Raw genomic sequence first — 20,881 nt, 5'->3', positions numbered from 1 at the left:
AAACAGGGTGTAAGCAGATTGTTAACATCTTATTTTGTAGAGAAAGCGATCTCGAAACTGGGGTGAAACACCCAATGCATACTCAGTGTGATTTACTAAGGGAAGCCAAACGCGATTTCTGTCTGGTTATCTTTTTTAAATTTTGATAAGTTAGAACACATAATATATTGATTCAGTTATACATACTGGAACCATATGCCCAGGTGTTCAGATACAGCCAGAGAGGGGAGGAGCGGACAAATTAAACCTTTCTATCACTCAGATAATGAGTTACATGTACCTTATATTAACCACATAAACAGTGTAGTTCCAGTTCTGGAAGGTTGCATTGAGCTGGAAGACACAACGGAAAAGGATGAGTTTCAGTAGTGCTTAAGAACATTCTTTTGTGAGCCAAGGCTGTCTTCCCTCCAAAAGATGAGCTGTCCTCAATACAAAGACCATGGGAAAACACTGAAGAACCACAAGAACGAAAGATGAAGAAAGGGCTCCTGGACCAGCTAGCCACGGGATGAACGGTGTTTCTTTTGCCCTTCACATTAATCAATGAAGCAGATACTACACTCCCACACCAATGCCACCACTTATTTATGAAGAAATGGAAGTCTGAAGAGGAGAAAAAACATTCCGGCACCATCTGCTAATCAATAGAGTTCTCCCTGAGGAATTCGAGCCAGTGTAGTGGGAAACACTGTCATTTCTTCTCTGTCTAATAGGTTAGTAACAACCCCTCCACTAACACCTTCTTTAGTCTGCATTTAATAAGTATTGAGATGAAATCAAACGTGTTTTGTAGTAATTGGCATCTCATAAAAACACCAGGAACAAGAAAAAAGTATAAACAGAAAAAACTATGTCTTTGATGAAGCCCAATGTCATGGGGACTACCTACACCAACGTTGTAGAGAGATCCTGCTCTCTTTAAGTCATCTTCCAAAGCTTCTTTAGGTCTTAGTTCATATACATCTTTAGTTTTTATAAATATTAATATTAATATTTATAAATATTAATTTAGTTTTGTAAATATTAAAATGCAATGAAAATTCTAGAACATATTGACAAAATTCTGAAAATTGTTTTGTGTAAAATTAGGTCATTTGTGCTTTATCTAAATTTAGTTCTTGGGGCCAAAAGTATTTCAGCTCTCTGATTCCCCTCCCCCCACTTTGCTCCCAAATTTAGAATATTTGCATAGGCTTCACTGGTTTATCCTCTCTAAACCAAAATACCAAAGAGCTCTGTCAGATTTTGAGTTCTCAGGTTCGATGATCCCCGCCCTCTAATGGGTATTAGGGATATCACTCATCCTTACTGCTCTCAAACAACTACTTTGGAAGCTTGAATCACAAGTGAACGGTAGCTGATAATGCTTACCCTCAGATGACAATGATGCTGGGCTGCAAACCACACTGAATGCAATGTAAAATTGCATCCTGTCTAGGGGCAGGGTTCCCAGTTAGAGCTCATTTTCACGATTAGTAATATTACCCATGGCTCGAGAATGAAAACAAATAATTTTATTTTTAGAAGTCATTCTGCCTGTAAAAACATATAACAAGAACACCGTGGAAAGAAAGGGGGATGCAAAGAGGCACCCATTTCCACAGCCTGGAAACTGAGTACACAGTTATTGCTTCGATCCATGAAGACTACTTAGGTTTACGTCTGTATCCTCTACCCAAGACCTTGTTTCTGTCTAGTCGTATACTGTTGTTATGTTTTCTATTTTATGTTTAATTATTTATGTGTGTCCTGTGAGGGTGGGTGAACATGCGTCTATCAGTGCAGTTCCCATAGAGACCAGAAGAGGGCATTAAATCTCCAGGAGCTGGAGTGGCAGGCATTTGTGAGCCACCAGAAGTGGGCGCTGGGAACGGAAATTAGATGGTCTGAAAGAGCAATATCCACTGAGCCCCTCCCTCTATTGTTGTTGCTATTGTCATTATTATTATTGTTATGAGCATTATTTGTACAGTAATAAGCACTTTGGTTTCATTCAGAATCTTTACAGTCTATAAAGAAGATACAGTTTTAAAGCAAAGAGTCAATAGAATAATTTCACTTACCCATTCGGCTACTTTGCTCTGCACTCTTACTTCAGGGTGATTCAAGTCATTGTGAATCACAACAGATATTCGATACATTATTCCGTCTGCATGTTGGAAATAGTGTTAATAATTAATCATACCTTACGTGTGGGATAAACGATACAAATTCATCATCACATCACTGCATATAACGAAAGGACACATAGGCAAAGGAAGTTTTGGGCCAATTTTGATGTTAAAATTTCTGTTGCAGGTGCTTAGAAGTATCTCGTGATTAGCGGACTCTTACAGATATTCTATGGCTTCTAAATTATCACTTGGCTATGACTGTTACAGTAATTGCAAACTACTTTTTACTTCTATAGATCCCTGATACCTAGGACTGATAAAGTGATAATTTTTCCATGTGAGGCTTGATTTTTGATACTATGAAATTATGCCTTTTTTGTATATGATTTAAAATGGTAGTTTGAAAATAGGAAATGGTAAGCGGAATTCTTAGCAAGATTTAAACTGGAAGTGAACCAGTGACTCTTATGCACCTTTCCTCAGGCCCCTCTCCCCAGTGAAGCATGCACTTCTAGTTAAAGTATTGGGCTGAATTTTATTTAATTTCTAAGGATAGCCTCTTTACCAAAGCAGAGTGGAGAATAACAGGTAGAATCTTAACTGGTTTAACGGGTTTTTTTTTCTTTTCTTTTTTTTCAGAGCTGGGGACCGAACCCAGGGCCTTGTGCTTGCTAGGCAAGTGCTCTACCACTGAGCTAAATCCCCAACCCCTTAATGGGTTTTATAAAGAAAGCCATGTTCTGAAAACAAGGCTGGGTTTTTGTCTTAGTAGTTCTTTAAAGAGTTGAATATTTTTGTCCTCATGAAAAGTGAGCTCATCACAAAGGGCTTGGTAGACCACATCTGACTCAAAGTAGCCAGCGGGGTGGAGGACATCCTTTTAAAACAGAAGCTAAAGAGAAGGGGAAAATGGGGATCTACCATTAATAGCCACCGTACTCCATGCTTTTTAGGCAAGTCTTAAGCAAAAGCATAAAATATCTAGAAATATATAAGCAATGCTGAGAAGCTCATTCAATGAAAAATTTGGGGAAACAGTACAAAAATATATAGAATTATGTTTCTGGTATGTCCCACCCATACCAAAAATGCAAAAAAATCCCAGTCTTATGTCTCATGTGAAATAATAGACATTTCTATCTTCTCATACAGCTATAAAATATGGAAAATAAGTTCAGAGACTGGTGAACTTAATTCATACAGATGAGGTTACGTCAATGTCTAAAACTCCTACTGTTTTAGAAACCTTGAATTTTATTTCCCTTCAGAGCATGGTGCGAATGGCGACTATTTAGAACGCACGTAAAAAGAGAGGGTAGTAACTCAAGTTTTATAAAACCTATACCTTAGGTCACATCTCATCAAATCAGGGCCCTGCTAAGTGCCTTTGAGGATATTCAAGCTGCAGAAGTCCAACTGTGCCAGTATCCAAGGGGTAGTCTAGAAACAGTGGCAGATCCCTGAAGATTACCCAAAAACTACCACTAGATGGAGTACTAAATATAAGTAATTATTTTTCTCTTACATTGAAAAGATTTCAGAACAGTAAAAATGTCAATATTTTAACCATTGGCATTTCTGAACATTTATTTAAGCATTCAAATATTTAGCCCAGTCACTTTCCATTTTAAACGTTCCCTGCTCCTCTGTTTTTCAGTTCACTGATTTCATAAAATGGAACACTCAGCATCCGATAACCTTAGTGCTTTTTAGTATTGCTTGTGAGAGATACAGATAGATTAATAGCACAAATTAACTACTATCTGTATTACAGATTCTCTCGTGCTATGAACAATTACCAAGGAGTCTCTGCTTGGAAACCTCGGTACTAGAAAGTTAGCTAAAAACTTAGTGGGGCTTATCTGTTACTTATTTAAAATGTTTTGAGTTATGTATTCAATGGGTAACTATGTACAACCATTATAACCAAAGAACATGGAGTGTATACTGGCCGTCTGGTGACAGGGAGGGTTTTTGTTAAAAATGAACTTGTTTAAACATTGTTACTGGGGGGGGAAATGCCATTAAGAAACACAAACAGGCCCCTGATGCTATCAGAGCAGCAAGTCGTTGCCTACAGATAGAAAACACTGGCGTGATATTCTAATATGAAAGCCAACTGTACATGACTTCAAACGGTGTGTGTATTGTTCTAACGATGGCGTATAGACCAGAAGAGCCTCTGATAGAATTTTTTAAGGGAAGAAGCAGACTAAATAAGTATATATCTATCGCCTTTCCAGTCAGTAACTCTTCTAGACACATAAAACTTCAAACAGCTACTGCAGATAGTGTATTAACGTAGTGCTCCCCACTGTAGGTCTCTCTCCACGCCACAGTCCAGGTTTCTTGAGGAATATTTATTACCGATAAAGTTACAACATACAGGATTGAAATGATGAGCTTAAATATATTTGTTTGAAAGGCAGGGCTAAAATTCAACTCAAATGTTATTTTAGATTTCACATTGTTCTTCCAAACTGGCCAGTAGGCAATTACGAAGTTGCGTTTCTATGATGGATGCAATCTGCAGAGTCTTAAGACGTCTGCAATGCAAACCTACAGTGACTGGTGGACACCCACAAGTGTCCTGCAAGTGAACTTGTTATTTGACTCGCTGAACACATGTGAGAAACTGGGAAGAACAGTGCAATTGGCACTTGTGAACTGGATTTTCAGAACAGTGTTGAGAACAGGTGGAATTAGCTCTCTGGCTGGGTTGCTTGTGCCTACAGCACAGACATTCTCTGTTCGGTTGGATTGGTTTTGGTTCAAAGCAAAGTAACCAGCATCCCAGCATCATCTGGGGAGAAGGTCAAGGAGATTGGGCAAAGATTCATTATTTGTGGAAATGCCTAGACTATCTATAAAAATTTACCTAAACTCCCTGCCATGACTGAACCCCCAGGAATGTGATTGTTGTGGGGAGGATGGTAATGGGGGGAGGATGGGAGGGGAACACCCAAGACAAGACGTTGGGGAGGTATTATTGTTGGAGGGAATAACAATTGAAATGTAAATAAGATATACTCAAGTTAATAAAGATTGGGGGGGGGGGAGAACTGTATCCTTCTGGAACCAAAATAAACTTAAGTTACTTTCGGTCTTGCTACAGCAAAAAAAAAAAAAATTACCTAAACTCTCGTTGTATATAATATTAGGTATTGGATGAAATTTCTATTTAAAATGGTGAAATGAGCTTTGTAAAGAAAATAGGGACAGGACGATTAGAAGCGATTTGGTTGGCATAGTGAGGTAGACTATTTGATTATCAAGTGGTCTAGTGCTCTCTCTCTCTCTCTCTCTCTCTCTCTCTCTCTCTCTGGCACTCTCTCCCTTTCCTCCCCACTGGTAGATTATTATTGATGAACTCAGTAAGATTCTGAGAGCTCATAATTAAAAGGGCTGGACAAGGTAGAGAATAGATTTGACAGTTATCTCAATCTTTCCAGTCATGGAAAAATATGATTTTCTTAAATATCAGATGATAGCCTGAGAATGTTTACTGTAATGGTTTCTCAAAGGATTAAAAAAAAATGTTGATAATATGTGAATGACATTAAAGGGTCTGTCTGGGACATGACATAAATGTGATTTATTTACAGAGGAAAAAATAATCTCTTCTCAATTATTTTAAATTAGAACAGAGGGAAAATTTATGTGGATATTGTTTTGTCTGGAATACTAAGTTACTTCTCTCTCTTTTTTTGGAAAAGATAGTGAAGGGGCCAGGTTGTAAGCCCCCGAAGTGCAGAAGAATATGAAAGGTGGTTGGGAACACTTATTTTAAGTTTTCACTTTAGTGAGAGCATCATTATAGAATAGTGAAATTTCATCTAAATACAGATAAGAGAATGTGGGGCTGATGTAAGAGAGGCACATGGTTCGAGTATATGATTAAAATTGCTAAGACGGCAAAAAAATATTTGGAGCCCAAAATATTGAACCTGTTTCCACCACACTGAATATTTTAACTGTTAAAATTATACGTTAACCACGACCGTCATCCGAATTAGATTCTTCTTTACGAATGTGGTCACTGTAAGCCATGCTAAGTGACTCTACTATTTGCCTGCTTTGTTGAAACTCCAGTGAAGGTTATGACGCAGAGAGGGGCGGCCTGAACAAGGCTCTCTTCAAGAGTGTCAGAAACTGTACGATCGGATGAATACAGCTCCCATCCACCAAGTCAAGGGCTCTGAAGCAGTCATGTCAACTTTCTCGGGGCAGCAAAGGATGTATCAGTTCTGGAGGGAGAACGCCACAGAGGCTCTTTGTGTGTTCATACAAAGAGGGAAATACTTAGTTAGAATTATAATATTCCCATCTGCTGGCAGGAGTCCATGTGAAATATGCTCTGGAAAGTGCAGCTGCTGTTACTGCCTGCCTGGGGAGGTGGTGCTGAATCTCTGTGGTGTAGCCCGCAGAATAACCATAAACACTTCCTTGATTCGATGTCTTTATAACCCTATTGAAATTTATATCTATGTTACATGTAAACCATTCCATACTTCCAATCTAAGTGTCCTTACAGAGGAAGTGGATGGAACCCCTGAAGTAGTTAAGGGGAAAATAGAAGTGAACTGTGTAGAATTATTTTATTTTCCCTTGGTTTCGGAACCCTGGCGACATATTATAAATATTTTGACTTTACACGCTAAAGGACTGGGTTTTATAAAACTCCGTCGCTTCTCATATTTGAGAACATTCCTGTGTTGAAGGCAGTGGGGGCAGTCCCTTGACTGGAATTTGGATTTGTGTCACAAGAAACTGAAACCACTAACTTCAAATTGCACATGTATGTGATCCTTATGTGCAGCAGGATTATAAAGACATTGGGTTTTTCGTCCAACAGTTTCTCAAAAGATGGAACAGGCGTATTTGAATAGTATGATTAGCACCAAGAGAAAAATACAAATGGAGAGAAAAGGCCGTCAATGCTGGAAATCGATTGAAATTTTGCCTTTCAAATATTGGGGCTCCAAGTGGTGGAGCTCAGAGGCAGGCACTTGTCTAATGACCCTGGAGTTAAGCTTCCTCTGCCAAAAAACACCACAAAGCAAAACAAAACAAAACAAAAACAAAGAAACAAAAACAAAAAAACACCACCACCAGCACCAACAACAACAATAAACCCCCGCTTGCTTGATGACTAACTGAAAATAACATGCTAACTGGTATTCATCAAGAAGTGGTTGAAACGTGCGACCTGTTGCACGGCCACTGATGTAAATGTTGCAAGTGTTTGAGAACAAGTCTGACTTCCACGAAAACTTAAATGCCAAGAAGCAGGTCTCCCACACATCACATCCTTTTCAAAACCACATCCTTTTAAAACCTGTTTCCTCAGGTGGTGCCCTTGGTACTGTCCAGCCTGCTGCCCTTTGGGGTACACAGAGGGATCCCATCTCAAGCAAACGGTTTCTTAATTTGACAGAAACACTGCATAAAGAAGAGCGCTTCCTTTTTCTCTCAGATATATTAAAATGAAAATTGATCCCTTTCAATTAAATGACTTTTTCTTTTCCTTTTTCTGGAGGGGGTTTGGGGGTGGTTTTGAGACAGGGTTTTTCTATGTACCCCTGGCTGTCCTGGAACTCTCTCTGTAGACCAGGCTAGCTTCAAACTCACAGAGATCTGCCTGCTTCTGCTCCCAAGTCTTGGAATTAAAGGCGTGCACCACCACCATCACCCAGTTTTTAATTTCAAAGTGAAGAAGTCCTCAGAGCTATTGGTTCAGTTGGGACCAGAGATGATGGTTGTTTTCCTTGTTTTCAATGCACAAACGAACCAAGGTTTGCTGGAACATTCTACATTCCCACTCTCAGAATACAACTTTACATACTCCAGACACACTACACATAGTATCTTACCAAATGAATCTTACCATTCTTTTGTTTACGGATTCTGTTAGTAACGGGGATATTAGTGGTGACAATGGGTGATGGAGGAGTAGGAGGGCTTACAGTAGCTGGTAATAAAGATAAAAGAGATGCAATTTTACAAGGAGCATAAAACAGTTAATATGGATAAGCAATCTACGGCTCGTTTATGAAAATGCATAGGAGAGTTGAAAAAAATTCATGCTACTAATACAATAGACTAAAAGCTTACAATGCAAAAAAGGGAGGCAAGGCTTTCAAGGGTACATGAAGAATCAGTTTGCGTGGCTTGGCTGTTACAGTGTGCACAGGTCTAGAGCCGGCACTCAGGAAATGGAAAACACAGAGCACTCTACACCCGCTTCTGTTATCAACAGGCTGGTAACACATGGGAAATGATCTCATTCCAAGAACTAGGACCCATAGACTGTTTGAAGAAGGTTAAAAGCAGGCAATCTGCATAGATTAACCTTAGAAGTTTACTGAGTCAACCTGCACTGATATAAAAAGACTAGAGAAATAAAATACCAAAATAAAATCAATCAAAAGGAAAAAGGACTGTTTCCAGCTTCTGGCTATTACAAATAAGGCTGCTTTAAAAATAGTGGAACATGTGTCCAGGGGATGATGATGGTGGTGGTGGTGGTGGTGGGGGTGGTGGTGGTGGTGTGTGTGTGTGTGTGTGTGTGTGTGTGTGTGTGTGTGTGTGTGTGTGTGTTTGTATGTGTGTATGTGTGTGGTGTGTGTTTATGTGTGTGTGTGTGTGTGGTGTGGTGTGTGTGTGTGTGTGTGTGTGTGTGTGTGTGTGTGTCTGTGTGTGTGTGTGGTGTGTGTGTGTGTGTGTGTGTGTGTGTGGTATGTGTGTGTGTGTGTATGTGTGTGTGTGTGTGTGTGTGTGTGTGTGTGTGTGTGTGTGTGTGTGTGTGTGTATGTGTGTGTGTGTGTGTTTATGTATATGTGTGTGTGTATGTGTGTGTGTGTGTGTCTGTGTGTGTATGTGTGGTGTGTGTGTGTGTGTGTGTGTGTGTGTGTATGTGTGTGTGTGTGTGTGTGTGTGTGTGTGTGTGTGTGTGTGGTGTGTGTGTGTGTGCTGTGTGTGTGTGTGTATGTATGTTTGTGTGTGTGTGTGTACATGTGGTGTGTGTGTGGTAGGTATGTGTGTGTGGTGTGTGTGTGTGTGTGGTGTGTGTGGTGTGTATGTGTGTGTGTTGTGTGTATGTGTGTGTATGTATATGTGTGTGTGTGTGGTGTGTGTGTGTGTGTGTATGTGTGGTGTGTGTGTTGGTGTGTGTGTGTGTGTGTGTGTGTGTGTGTGTGGGTGTGTGTGTGTTGTATATGTGTTGTGAGGGGTGTGTGTGTGTGTGTGTGTGTGTGTGTGTGTGTTTTGTGTGTGTTTCATGTGTGTGTGTGTGTGTGTAGTGTGTGTTGTGTGTGTGTGTTTGTGTGTGGTGTGTGTGTGTGTGTGTGTGTGTGTGTGTGTGTGTGTGTGTCAGGCAGGGGTAAACTAAAAACACTGATAGATGGGACATATTCCATAAGGACAGACCTTAAAGGAAAGGTATTTTCTAAGTCTTGTGTTAGAGCTGTGCATCTAAAAGGCCCAAACAAGAAAGCCATGTCTCTGTAAAAATAAAATTAACCAAGCCCATAACTGTCCTTCAGTTAATCTTCTAGGTGCATTTGTGTTGGAGCACAGTTATGAGTATAATGACTTTATATCTTTTTATTAAATGTTACATAAGTATAAAATAATAAAGAAAATACAGAAAATTACTTTCTAATGGCACTAGAGAAAAAGTTGAACTCCTTGACGTAGAATGTATGTAGGCTACAATAATTTTCTTTCCTTTCTTTTATTTTTGTTTGTTTGTTTGGTTGGTTTGGTTTGGTTTTTTGAGACAGGATTTTCAGTGTAGCAGCCCCGGCTGTCCTGAAACTCACTTTGTAGAGCAGGCTGGCCTTGAACTCACAGAAATCTGCCTGGCTCTACCTCTGGAGTGCTGGGAACAAAGGCATAAGCCATCTCGTCTGGCAAAATAATTTCCGTTCAACAATAAAAATCTAAGATTGGAAATCACTTTGATGGTTTTGTTAATTGTGAAAAATTGTGTTCATCATAATGTACATGTACTGTTAAAATGCTTTTATTCGTCAAGGAGAAAACAAGGCATAAAACAAGAAAAAGCTGAGTTTCAGGTTAGATACTTATATTTAAAGAATAAGAAACAAATTAATGAGTTTCTGAAGCCTTCCCATCAAAGGTCTTCTGTTCTACAGAAGTAGAGTCTATACAACTACTTCATAATTGCACAAAGTTCATGGAAAGAAAAAACACTCAATCCTCGTGGAGAATTGATTGTTAATATTATTCATGTATCTTAGAAGGAAAATCTAAAAATAGTGAGTCTCCTCCTTACTCTGTCATGCTTGACTTCTAATCTGTCACCTTTGTGCTGTGATCCTCTTAATCAAGTCATCATTTATGGAAAGGCATTCCCATGAGTCTCATGGGGAACACAGAAGATGCTACATTTTATGCAGGCATGTAACATGTAACATGATGATGGATGAAAATGGGTCACAAAATATTAGATGGCAAAATGACATATTTATGGCAACACATGCATATTATTTTATGTCATATGTTACACGTACATGTGTAACTGTTATTAGCATGCAACTAATTAGTACATAAAACAATTTTATTCAAAATATAGTCATTAGGGATCAAAATAATTAACACCCTTATTATTAACATTAACCTACTATAACCATACCAATCTTAAGATTTAAGATATATAATATAACATAATGTGCCTCATGGCCTCATATTCAAATCTTATCTAAATATTCAATATGCATTTCCCACAATTTATGAATATGGGTATTGCTTATACCCAAGATGCATATGATAATCTTGAGAAGAAACACGGAGGGAGATGAAATTAACTGTTGTTGAGCACCGTGTAACCACTCACATTTAGAAAACCTGAGCTTTACGGAAATGGGGCCAATATGGCTAATAAGTCCCGAGAGCACACTATTTGTGCATACTGGTACTGTGTACCCACACAGCCAAAACACATCCAGAAATTCTGGGTTTTTTTTTTTCAGGTGAAAACCAAGATAACATCTACAGCAGTGACAACAACAACTTTCCAGACAGCAAGAGTTAAGAACGTGAGAAGGTTTGGGAAGATGACGTCAGCTCCCTACCTTGACAGAGAGTCCCCAGATCGGAACAGTTCGTCAGCTCTGCTGCAGGAAGCGGGATCAGGTAGGAACCTTGATCAACACAGAAGCACGTGCAAATTTAACTTGGGATTTGCTGATATACTCCAAAAGGTAAATATTATCAGTCATGTTGGTAAAGCAGAAGAAACAGCCTCCGGAGAATCAACTCCCACAGGAAAATGTCTTCTAAGGTGACTATGTCTTGCTTTCCTCAAATGCAAAAATTGAAGAATTCAAATTGCCTTCATACCCTTGAGCTCAATATCTCAGTTATATGTACACGAAATAAAGAGGTGTGATTGTCCCTTAAAGTTTATTTGAAAATTTGAGGGATTTTTTTTCTAAATAATGAACTATGAGTCTTGGATGGCAATTCATGTAAATAGAATAAAATGAACCTTCAGGGTACATTTCAAAGCAGGACTTGGATAATGTGAACTTCTCATAAAATGCTGATTTTTCTTATGTAAACACAATTGTGCAAACTCTACAATTCCAGAAGTATCTTCCTGAGATTTCAAGTCAGTCCTGTTTCGTTTGACTTCGAGCTTTCTCTGATTCCTCTTCAATGGGAAATAGACACTGAGCTGATTTTTTCTGATAGAAATATTAGGTGCTCTTGGTTGCATTAAATTGTCCTGTGCTGATTATGGGGTAAACGTACTGAAAATAATATGGCACTTGTATAAAGACATAAGAATTAAACACACACACACACACACACATACACACACATTAGTGTAGCGGTGAATTCATTCTAATGTTTAAACATGTGCCCAACTTTCCCATGGGAACATGACATGAAGCAGACATATAAGCAGACAGAGCAGGTGTATGAGCTCACAGAGAATGTCTAATTAGGTAAGTGGTAGATAAACAAGCAGAAAACATCTCAACAGTTTAACGGCGTCCAGGAAGGTATAGTTTCCTCTTTCTCAGATGTCTCGGGCTCATGGAAAGGATGGTGACACATCAGAAAAGGTCAGCCCTACAGGCAGGTCTATCGTGTGACATTTGCTGGTAAGAAGCTACTTCATAGGTTCCTGTGACAAACACAGACATCTCCAGCTTCTGAGTTGTGGCTGGCAGAAAAAAAGTCCTACTGCCATGTCTACTGTCAGAGCGGCACCAGTACAAGCTGGCCTTATTCTAGGTGACATATACCCAAGTGCCTAGGGAAGACCTTCAATGCTGGTGGTGGCCCTCTGGGAGCCAGGACAGACGCTTGGTGAGAAGAGTGAGCAGGAAATCTGCACATGGGTACTGAGGTTGACAGAGCACCGAGGCACCAGATAGGATTTCTGAAACATGTGTCTGTGAGGCACTGAAGAGGTTTGAGAATGCCCACACTTGGCACGACTGTAGGAGAGTAATTACAGAAAAGCGTAGGCATAAGAAGACGTGTGCTGGTGCAGCCTATAACAGCATAGAAGGCAGTCATCTACAGCACAGCAGCAGGACCAAGTCTTTCTCCCAATGCTGAATCCTATACACAGTAGTGCTGTATGCCTAAGCTTCACTCCATCAATTACTCAATGCATTATGAATGACAGCTACATGTCTGAACTCTTTTTTTAAGCAATTGGAATAAATTAAAGGGTTCATGGTGACACCATAGACTATCATTTGGAAAACAACAATTTTTGATGGGTGGGCAGGGTACAAGAAGGCAAAAGAATATTAATCATCCAGGCTTGACATTGTATCAAGAAGAGAAACTGAAAGAAATGGACACATGAAATGTGAAGACAGATTGTGTAAGAGTCGGTGACTAATTGGAAAAAGGAAGAGAAAGGGAAGAGTAATTTGCTGGTTTCCAACTTGAGAAACTGGGCATGATGACCTCATAAGTGGAGAAAGGAAATAGTGAGAGGGAAATTATCTTCTGTTGTGTCTGGCATGGGAAATCATTTGCCTTCTAGACAAAGAACACACGTCTAGAGTGTTCACATGAGAAGCTATTTCTCTAAGACCACTCAACAAAAGACACTGAAAGGTTTGCGTTCACCGGAGTATGGGTTTGAGAAAAGAATAGAGTCAGATTTCAGCTATGGCTGTATTTTAGTTTTCAGGGCAGCGATCTGGGGAGATAAAAACAGCTCCTGGTCAAGGTGGCTTCACAGAATTTAAGAAAGTTGAATGGAGGGTGTGGTAACAATCAGTGGGACTGAAAGGCTGAAGTGATAAAGACTGAAAAGACCTTTAAGTCTGCAGCACAGGAATTAGTGTCAGTCTCGTGGGAACCATGACCCTCAGGCTGTGGGGTTTTGGAGAGTTAATGCCACAAGAGGAAGCCTGGTTGTGCAAGGAAGGAGAGATAGGGAAGGGGAGTTGTGAAGACTGAAAAGCTAAGCCAGCATGTACCCTGGGAAAGACGTGTGATGTGGTGATGTGGAGGGAGGTGCGAGAGAGGGAGAACCTTATCTTGGGAGCTTGTTGCCCTTCGTGCATGCCCACTTTTTCCAGGACCTCACTTCTACGGGCCTTCATTCATGTTTTAGAAGGGACTTCTAGAAAAGTAGTGAGCCTGTCAGACTCACGTGACGAGAGAAATCTCAGCTTGCTAACAGAACACTCTGGAGACCCTTGGATGAGGTTCCTGTAGTTCTCAGATTACACACAATGCTGGCAGGCCAGGGCTCCTTAGCGGCTTCTGGTACTGATACAGTATCTCTCCAAGACAAAGAGAGATAAGGGACAAGGTTGTGGGAAAGGAGTTCTTAAGCTAACTACATGTCCACTGCAGTATATCTAACTAAGAGCTCAGAGGTGGCAATAAGGGAAAATGTCAGAGGAGCTATGATTTAAAACAAGATCTTGACCATTTTATCAGCTTCATTGTATACATTTCAATCTGGGGCTTCCTTTCCGCTAAAACTGTAAACATTCACTTCTGAATATTTTAATTAGTTGTTCTCTCTAGAGGAAGGCCAAGTTTATCGAATTGCTAGCATTGTATAAATACTGAATAGATACCATTGTATTATGGTCTCCTGGAGCAATAGAAATTACATCATAATTATTTTAAGTGAAACTGGGATACAAAAAAAAGTCCTAATTTAATTAGAAGGAAATTACACTCGTGCATTATAAACATGTGGGACTACATAAACAGATACATAAAATACTGCTGGGGTATGTTGAAATGTCATTGTCCATTGCCAGTGCTCACCAACCCGGGTGGTTGAAGCAGGAGGAGCACTTGAGCCCAAGAGTTCAAGTCTATCCTGGTGAACATAGCAAGACACTACCTCCAATAAATAAGGAAATATGCCCAGAACACATAGGACTTTCACTTGATGCTCACAGTGATGTACTTTCACTGCTCAGCTTTCTAGGCTTACGGAGTTACAACTGGGGGACTGTGAAAGATGCGACAAACTCTTCCTTGGGATGATGGCCTATCAGTCATCAGTTGGAGCTTAAGTCATCTCTGTATGTTCGTTCTCTGCCTTCTGAGTCTACTCAAAGGTACTCAAAGCTTATTAGCTAAGAGAAAAAAATTAGAGGCCCATTTTATGCGTGAAAGAAAACTCTTGAAAACGGGGAGTTAGGACTGGGGATACAGCTCAGTGGGTAGAGTGCCTGCCTAGAACCATGTAATCTTGCGTTTCAGTCCCACTACCTTGGACTGGCATTGTTGCACGCATCCTAGACTTGGGAGGTGGAAACAGGAGGATCATACCAAGATTATCATTGGAACCCAGGGAACTTCAGAGCAGCACCAGTTAGGGATCTCAAAAGAGGACAACAGGCAGTTGTTAGAAATCCTCTAAGTCTTCGGGCTTCTCCTCTGTCTACTCTTCTCCCAGACACAGCAGTGAAAGGAGTCACTATTCTTATACAGGCTGTGCTACAAGGGACCGATGCCTAGCCAGTTGCTCATCGCACATCCTCCTTATAATTTTAGTCATGCTAAAGTAAGTTGCAGAAAGTCAGAAAAAAAGGTTTTCCAAGTTCCTTCTTGTTGTTGAGTAACAGCATCTCAGTAAAAGATCAATTTTATAATTCATCTTTTGTAATTTTATAATTTTCATAAATTTCATAAATATAAGATTATTTTATGATTCATATTTTGCATTTTTCTTTTTTATGATGTATGTGTATGGGGGTGTATATATATATATATATATGTTTGCATGACTACATCTACACGTGTATGAATATGTACATGTATGTGGAGGCCCAGAAATTGATGGCAGGCAATCGTTCTCCATCCTATCTTTTGATGCACAATCTCTTATTCAACCCAGACCTCAACGATTCAATTACACAGCCTAGTTAGTGTGCCACACAGACCCCTTCCCTGCCTTTTCGCTGTTGAGATTACAGGTATAGTCTTTTTAGGTGGGTTCCAAGATCCAAACTCAGGTCCTTTGTCATCTCCTCCAGTCCTATTTTGCAACAGTTTTATTATTACTTTGTATATATCATTATTTATGAAGATCACCTAGGCTCTTCATAAGTTTGAGCATCCTCAAAGACTAATTTGCTTGTCATGATAACGCGATTATAATTTCAGTTTAAAATTCTCTAAAAATCTAGCAACAGTGAACTTGGTAATTGGTTATGTATGAAACTAAGTACCAGTAATTGAATTTTAGAATTGTGAAAGTCAGGACTAAAATTTATTGTTTGGGTAATCATGAAAGCAGGGGAATTGGAGAGTTGGTGACCAGGAGTGGGAATTTAGAGATGAAATTTAAAGTCCACTGAAAAAAATCCATACATTTCTAGAAAAAGAGTAGTGACAAAGTTGATTACTTACAACTGTGTCTTATCTCTGCATCCACAGGGACAAAGTCAGGGAAGTGCTTAAGCAATGCTGAATAAATACATGTAATTTGCTTGAACTTACACTGTTCATTGAGTTCTACTATACCACTCCTCAGGAAAGAGCGGCAATCAGTTGAATAAATAAAACCAAAGAACTGTCTGTTCTTTGTGAAACGTGAAGGGCAGTCGCCACTGTCTAAACTGTAATCATAGCATGGCAGATACGTGTACCTACAATTAAAGGCTCAGAGAAGGAAATGACCTGTTCCCAAAGGTCATAAAACCGGGTACGTTTGAAAACTGTTCTAGACAAAAATTAAAGATGCTCTAAGGTTTAAAAAGTGCTATCGATAATACAACATTTGTATCAGAAAAGGGCAGACAAGATTGACTGTGATTTTTAAAATGACAAACCAGCTTAAAAAATTTTTAATTCAGAGATAGTCCCAAAATACTTAGAAAAATGTAGGAGAGCAAACCAACACGATTAAAAAATTATTGAAAGAGTTATTGATGACATTAGTCTTATGTTTAATGTGTGACTTGTGACAGCATACTCCTATACTCAATGTGATCTGTTCTGTCTTTCCCCTTACTTTCTCGTTTTTGTAAATTACCCAGGCACACACAGATGGAAAACATATTCGTTTTCTACCACAAGTGGGTACTAGAAGAGTCAATACTTGGCAGACTTTGCCAGTCTTCTGGAATGTAAGGAATGAGATTGCACTTTCCCATTGGTTACTGTGCTTGCTGAAAGCTTGGGGGAATTATGATGACTCTGAACAGAAATCACAATATTTTCTGGGGTGGGGGGGGCGAAGAAGGTTAAAATGTTAACAGAATAGCCTTTATTTTTCTTGATTATTGGAGTTCTGCTTAACCAACAAGGCCAAGATACAATCTGGTACAGGTATTTCCTGTCAGTTAATAAGTGACTTCGGTTCTTCAGCCCCAGGCAGATGATTAAGCAGCAGGAATTTCCTTCTCCCACCAATCCTCCTGACAGGCACAGCAAGACATCTGAGTGCATGCAGTTGGGGGTTGGGAGTGGTGTCCAAGGACTGTCGTGAAGACGACAGCTGTAAGGTTAAAGAGAATCGAATGCAATGCGTAGAGCCTGTAAGAGTGTGCTGTCTTATGATGACATCGTTTTGTGGACTTACGGATGACTAAGATGTGTGCGCACTCATCTGATACATTCCGGTAATCTTCAGGCTTTAGGATGGGAACCTCAGGGGCCGTACTTAAGAAAATAGAAGGAATGCATGACCTCACCTATGCGTGGAATCCCAAAGAAGTTAAAATCATGGAAATAAGTAGAACTGTGATTCACAAAGCCTCAAGGGCAGAAGGTGGGTCAAAGTGACTGAGGTTGTCAAACAAAGGGTACAATTCTAGGAGTAATGAGTTTAGAGGATCTGCGTGACAGCTACAGTTGAGAATGATGTAGTATGTGCCTGAATTTGCTCAGAAAGGGCTAACAACATAACTAGTCGATGTGTCCCTTTCCCCGAATGCAAAAACACTAAAAGGGAATTGATAAAGATTTAAAATCTTTTCATTATCAATACTTGACTAAGGAGGATGCACGAGCTTAACCATTTCACAACTTACATAGAGAAACATTGTATTATACAGTATAAATACATGCAGTTTTCTCAATGAAAATAATATTAACTAATTAAAATGCTTTCGAAGGTGAGACTGCCAGGGATAAATTGATCTTGTGTGTGTTAGCGAACTAGCCACTTCAACAACTGATCAATTATATGCTTCACTTCCTCACTATTGAAAGCAAAAAGCGTGGTCTCAAGGGAGATCTTCCAGCTTAAATGCCAACCAGGGTCAGAAGGAGAGCCTAATGAGGAAAAAGCCAACAGGGCTGTGGGCCTGGGGTTACAGTGTGATGGCTGAGGTGAACTCTAAAACCTCTTCAAAGGGAATAGCCACCACTTTGCCGTAGCTGTGTTATCCATGCGGAAATTCTAGCCAGGCATTTGTGTTTGCCAAGAAAACCAAATAATTCATTTTATGTGGAATCTAATTTTTGAGCTTTGGAAACAAAGTCACCATTGAGCAGCATAATGTGTAAGAAATGCGGGTGGAGAACATATGTCAGTCTACCTCCACCTCCCAGCTCTAAGGGCTTCACGACCTCTGGAGTATCTTTCCCACTGTTGTTCCAAGTGTGAGTTTCAGCCACTGTTAGGATTCTCTGCTAGTTGACAGTCTCATGTTTTTACTCATGAAGATTGAAAATAAACATTTTAGGACGGCGGGACTTCAGAATTGATTTTTACTTTAAGATGGCGGACCATGCTACATCTGTCGCTATCAGACGATTTGGCACTGTTGGTATAATCCCAGCCACTTACAGTATATAAATCTATGGACCTCATTGTCTTCCTATAAAATTTATTTATAAAGCAAGTTGTCTGCTACAAGCCCTCCCACTTTGCCAAACCCTGGCCTAGGGGATTTTTCTCCAGTGTCACATACAAATTCTTTTGAGTTGCAGGCTCCTCTCTTTAACTAAAATATATGTCACTAGCATCTGAGAACTCATGTCACGACGTCTTAAATTGATAACAGAAACATTTTTTGTGGGTGCTTAAATCAGTCCTATAACAAAACATGATTTCTAGAATTGACTTTTATGATAGAAAGAATACTAAAAAGAAGTCTACTTCAATATGCTTTTTGTTACACATAATAATTTTCCTAAGTAATTTGCATTTAGCTATTTCCAATGTTGCCACAGTTGAAGTCTCCTAAAAACAACTAGGAGAGAAGAGTGTTTGAAGTGAACCACTACTGTTTGCTGTCAAGTAAATAGTGATAAAAGGTCAATGAAAAGATTCGTAATTCTAGATTAATACAAAATTTCCATAAAATAGAAAGCTGGATATTTGAATAAACACTGTCCTGCACAGTGACTGTTTATTTAGGTAATGCAACTGAAATTCTATTTAGGATCTTATTTTCAATATATTAGGGCAGCATTTTGAGGAGTAAAATTACCACTTATTTAACGGTTTCTTGTGGTTCAAGTCTAGTGCCAGGGGTTACATCTGCCATTTAGTCATTTTGACTGTTTCATCAGAGATAACTAGACCTGGGGAATTCCTCAAAATGGCAAACCCACTTTCACTAAGGAAGTGGAGTTCATCATCAAACGCATGCTATGAATAGCTGAACTGGTAAGGTTTTCTGAAACTAAAAGAGGTTGAGATGAGAGTGCATTGGTGGGAGGGGGAGAATCCTCATAGAAGCAGGGGGAGGGGGATGGGAGAAGGGGGAATTGGCAAAGGGGATAATATTTGAAATGTAAATACATAAACTATTTAATAAAAAGGAGCTCCTTGTGATCATTCTACATATTAGCATGCATATGTAATCTCTTTTTTCATTTTTTGCATATATATTTCTTATATTTTTGGTTGTAAGCCTAACCTTTAACAGCTGAGCCAACTCTCTGGCCCAGCATATCTGATTTTTTAATGACAAGCATTTTCACCAAGCAACGCTAAGACCATGGATAACATTAAGTCTTACCACAGCTCAAGTTGCTCTCAGCTTTCAGTGCCTGGGTTGAGATGCTCCAAAAGTCATTGTGCCAGTCGATGACATTCCCGGACATACTACAGCTGAGGTTGGAGAGGGATTTCGGATCCATGGTAAAATTCCAAAGTCGGAAGTTATAGATGCTACCCTTTAGAGAGACGATCTCATCTCTGTCAGAGCCCAAGAGCAATGTTCCATCCCCAGGTACGACAGTACCGATGGTGGAATCACACGGAACAGTTTCATAGTTCTTTTTGAAATTTATACCAACGGAGCCCCAAGAATTGTTCCACACAAGACAGAGCTGCTCAAAGTTTTCTGTGAAGATGTCCTCTTTTTCCTTCACCGGTAGTGCGTTGTTCAACAAGCATCTTGAGCCAGAAATGGACAGGAAGTAGCCATTGTTGGCCTTTTCAAGACTGAGCAGCTGTGTCAGGGATTTGTCTGAGTAGGAGAAAGCTGTCCAGTCGTCGTCTTCATTGCCAACTTTGGAGGCTTCGAAGCAGAGTGTGAAAGCTTTGAGCTCTGGAATGGAGATGCTTTTTGCAACTGATACCTGGTAGGCATCTAAGGTCTGGGGCAAAATGACCTTTTGATTCCTCAAGGACACAGCAACTAGGAGAAAGCAGAAAGATAATTCTAGAACATGGGCCGAGATGCAAAGTGTCACGCGTCTCTCAGAACTCTGCCACTTTCTTCCCATTAACTTTTTGCTTAATCTGTGAGCTGGTGTTATCCCCTTTTCTCCCTAGCCTCTAACACCTACCTTTTGCCAATGGTCTTACACCAAAAATAACAATAGGCCACCCCACCTGGTGACAACCATGTTGGCTTTTTTTTTAACTTCTCTACACAAACATTAAAAATTAAGAAACAAAATTACCAAAATAACAAAGGGCTAGTTTCATAGTGCTCTAATTTGCATATTGTGGATTTAAAAAATATGCTACTCCTTAAATACTTTCTGAACACTAACCAGCTTTAGTTTTCACTAATATTTACCTTTCACTTTCTCAAATATTTCCAGGCAAATCTCATTCATTCAGAATTTCTATACTCCACCTTTTTCCTTCCACACTAATTTTCTGTTTGTCCTCTAATGAGTTTATCTTAAGGGAAGCATTGCATATGTTCAAAATAAAATAATTTCTAAATAGATACAATTAATACTGAGTTGATATTAGAATTACAGAGTTTCATTATTACCAGTAGACTAAGCAGAGGTGGTCATGTGACATGCTTGGAAGGCAAAGGCAATCAGATCTCTGTGAGTTCAAGGTTGACCTGAACTACTTAGCAGGTTCT

The 20,881-nt window shown here is 39.5% G+C and overlaps 1 protein-coding gene across 1 annotated transcript in view; it reads right to left on the bottom strand.

The window, feature by feature from the left end:
• The window catches only part of Adgrg6 (adhesion G protein-coupled receptor G6), a 70,355-nt gene that overhangs the window by 42,724 nt on the left and 6,750 nt on the right, over positions 1–20,881 (bottom strand). The window contains exons 3-7 of the mRNA XM_032895281.1: positions 19,568–20,191; positions 11,216–11,284; positions 8,005–8,088; positions 2,067–2,152; positions 281–333 (exon numbers count right to left, since the gene is read on the bottom strand). Coding sequence (XP_032751172.1) covers positions 281–333; positions 2,067–2,152; positions 8,005–8,088; positions 11,216–11,284; positions 19,568–20,191 — 916 coding nt within the window. The remainder of the gene's footprint in view (positions 1–280; positions 334–2,066; positions 2,153–8,004; positions 8,089–11,215; positions 11,285–19,567; positions 20,192–20,881) is intronic.

This window comes from Rattus rattus, chromosome 2 (genome assembly GCF_011064425.1).
Source record: "Rattus rattus isolate New Zealand chromosome 2, Rrattus_CSIRO_v1, whole genome shotgun sequence".
NCBI classification, from domain to species: Eukaryota; Metazoa; Chordata; class Mammalia; order Rodentia; family Muridae; genus Rattus; species Rattus rattus.
The sequence above is the reverse complement of the archived record's forward strand: the minus strand, read 5'-3'. Positions and strand labels throughout refer to the sequence as shown.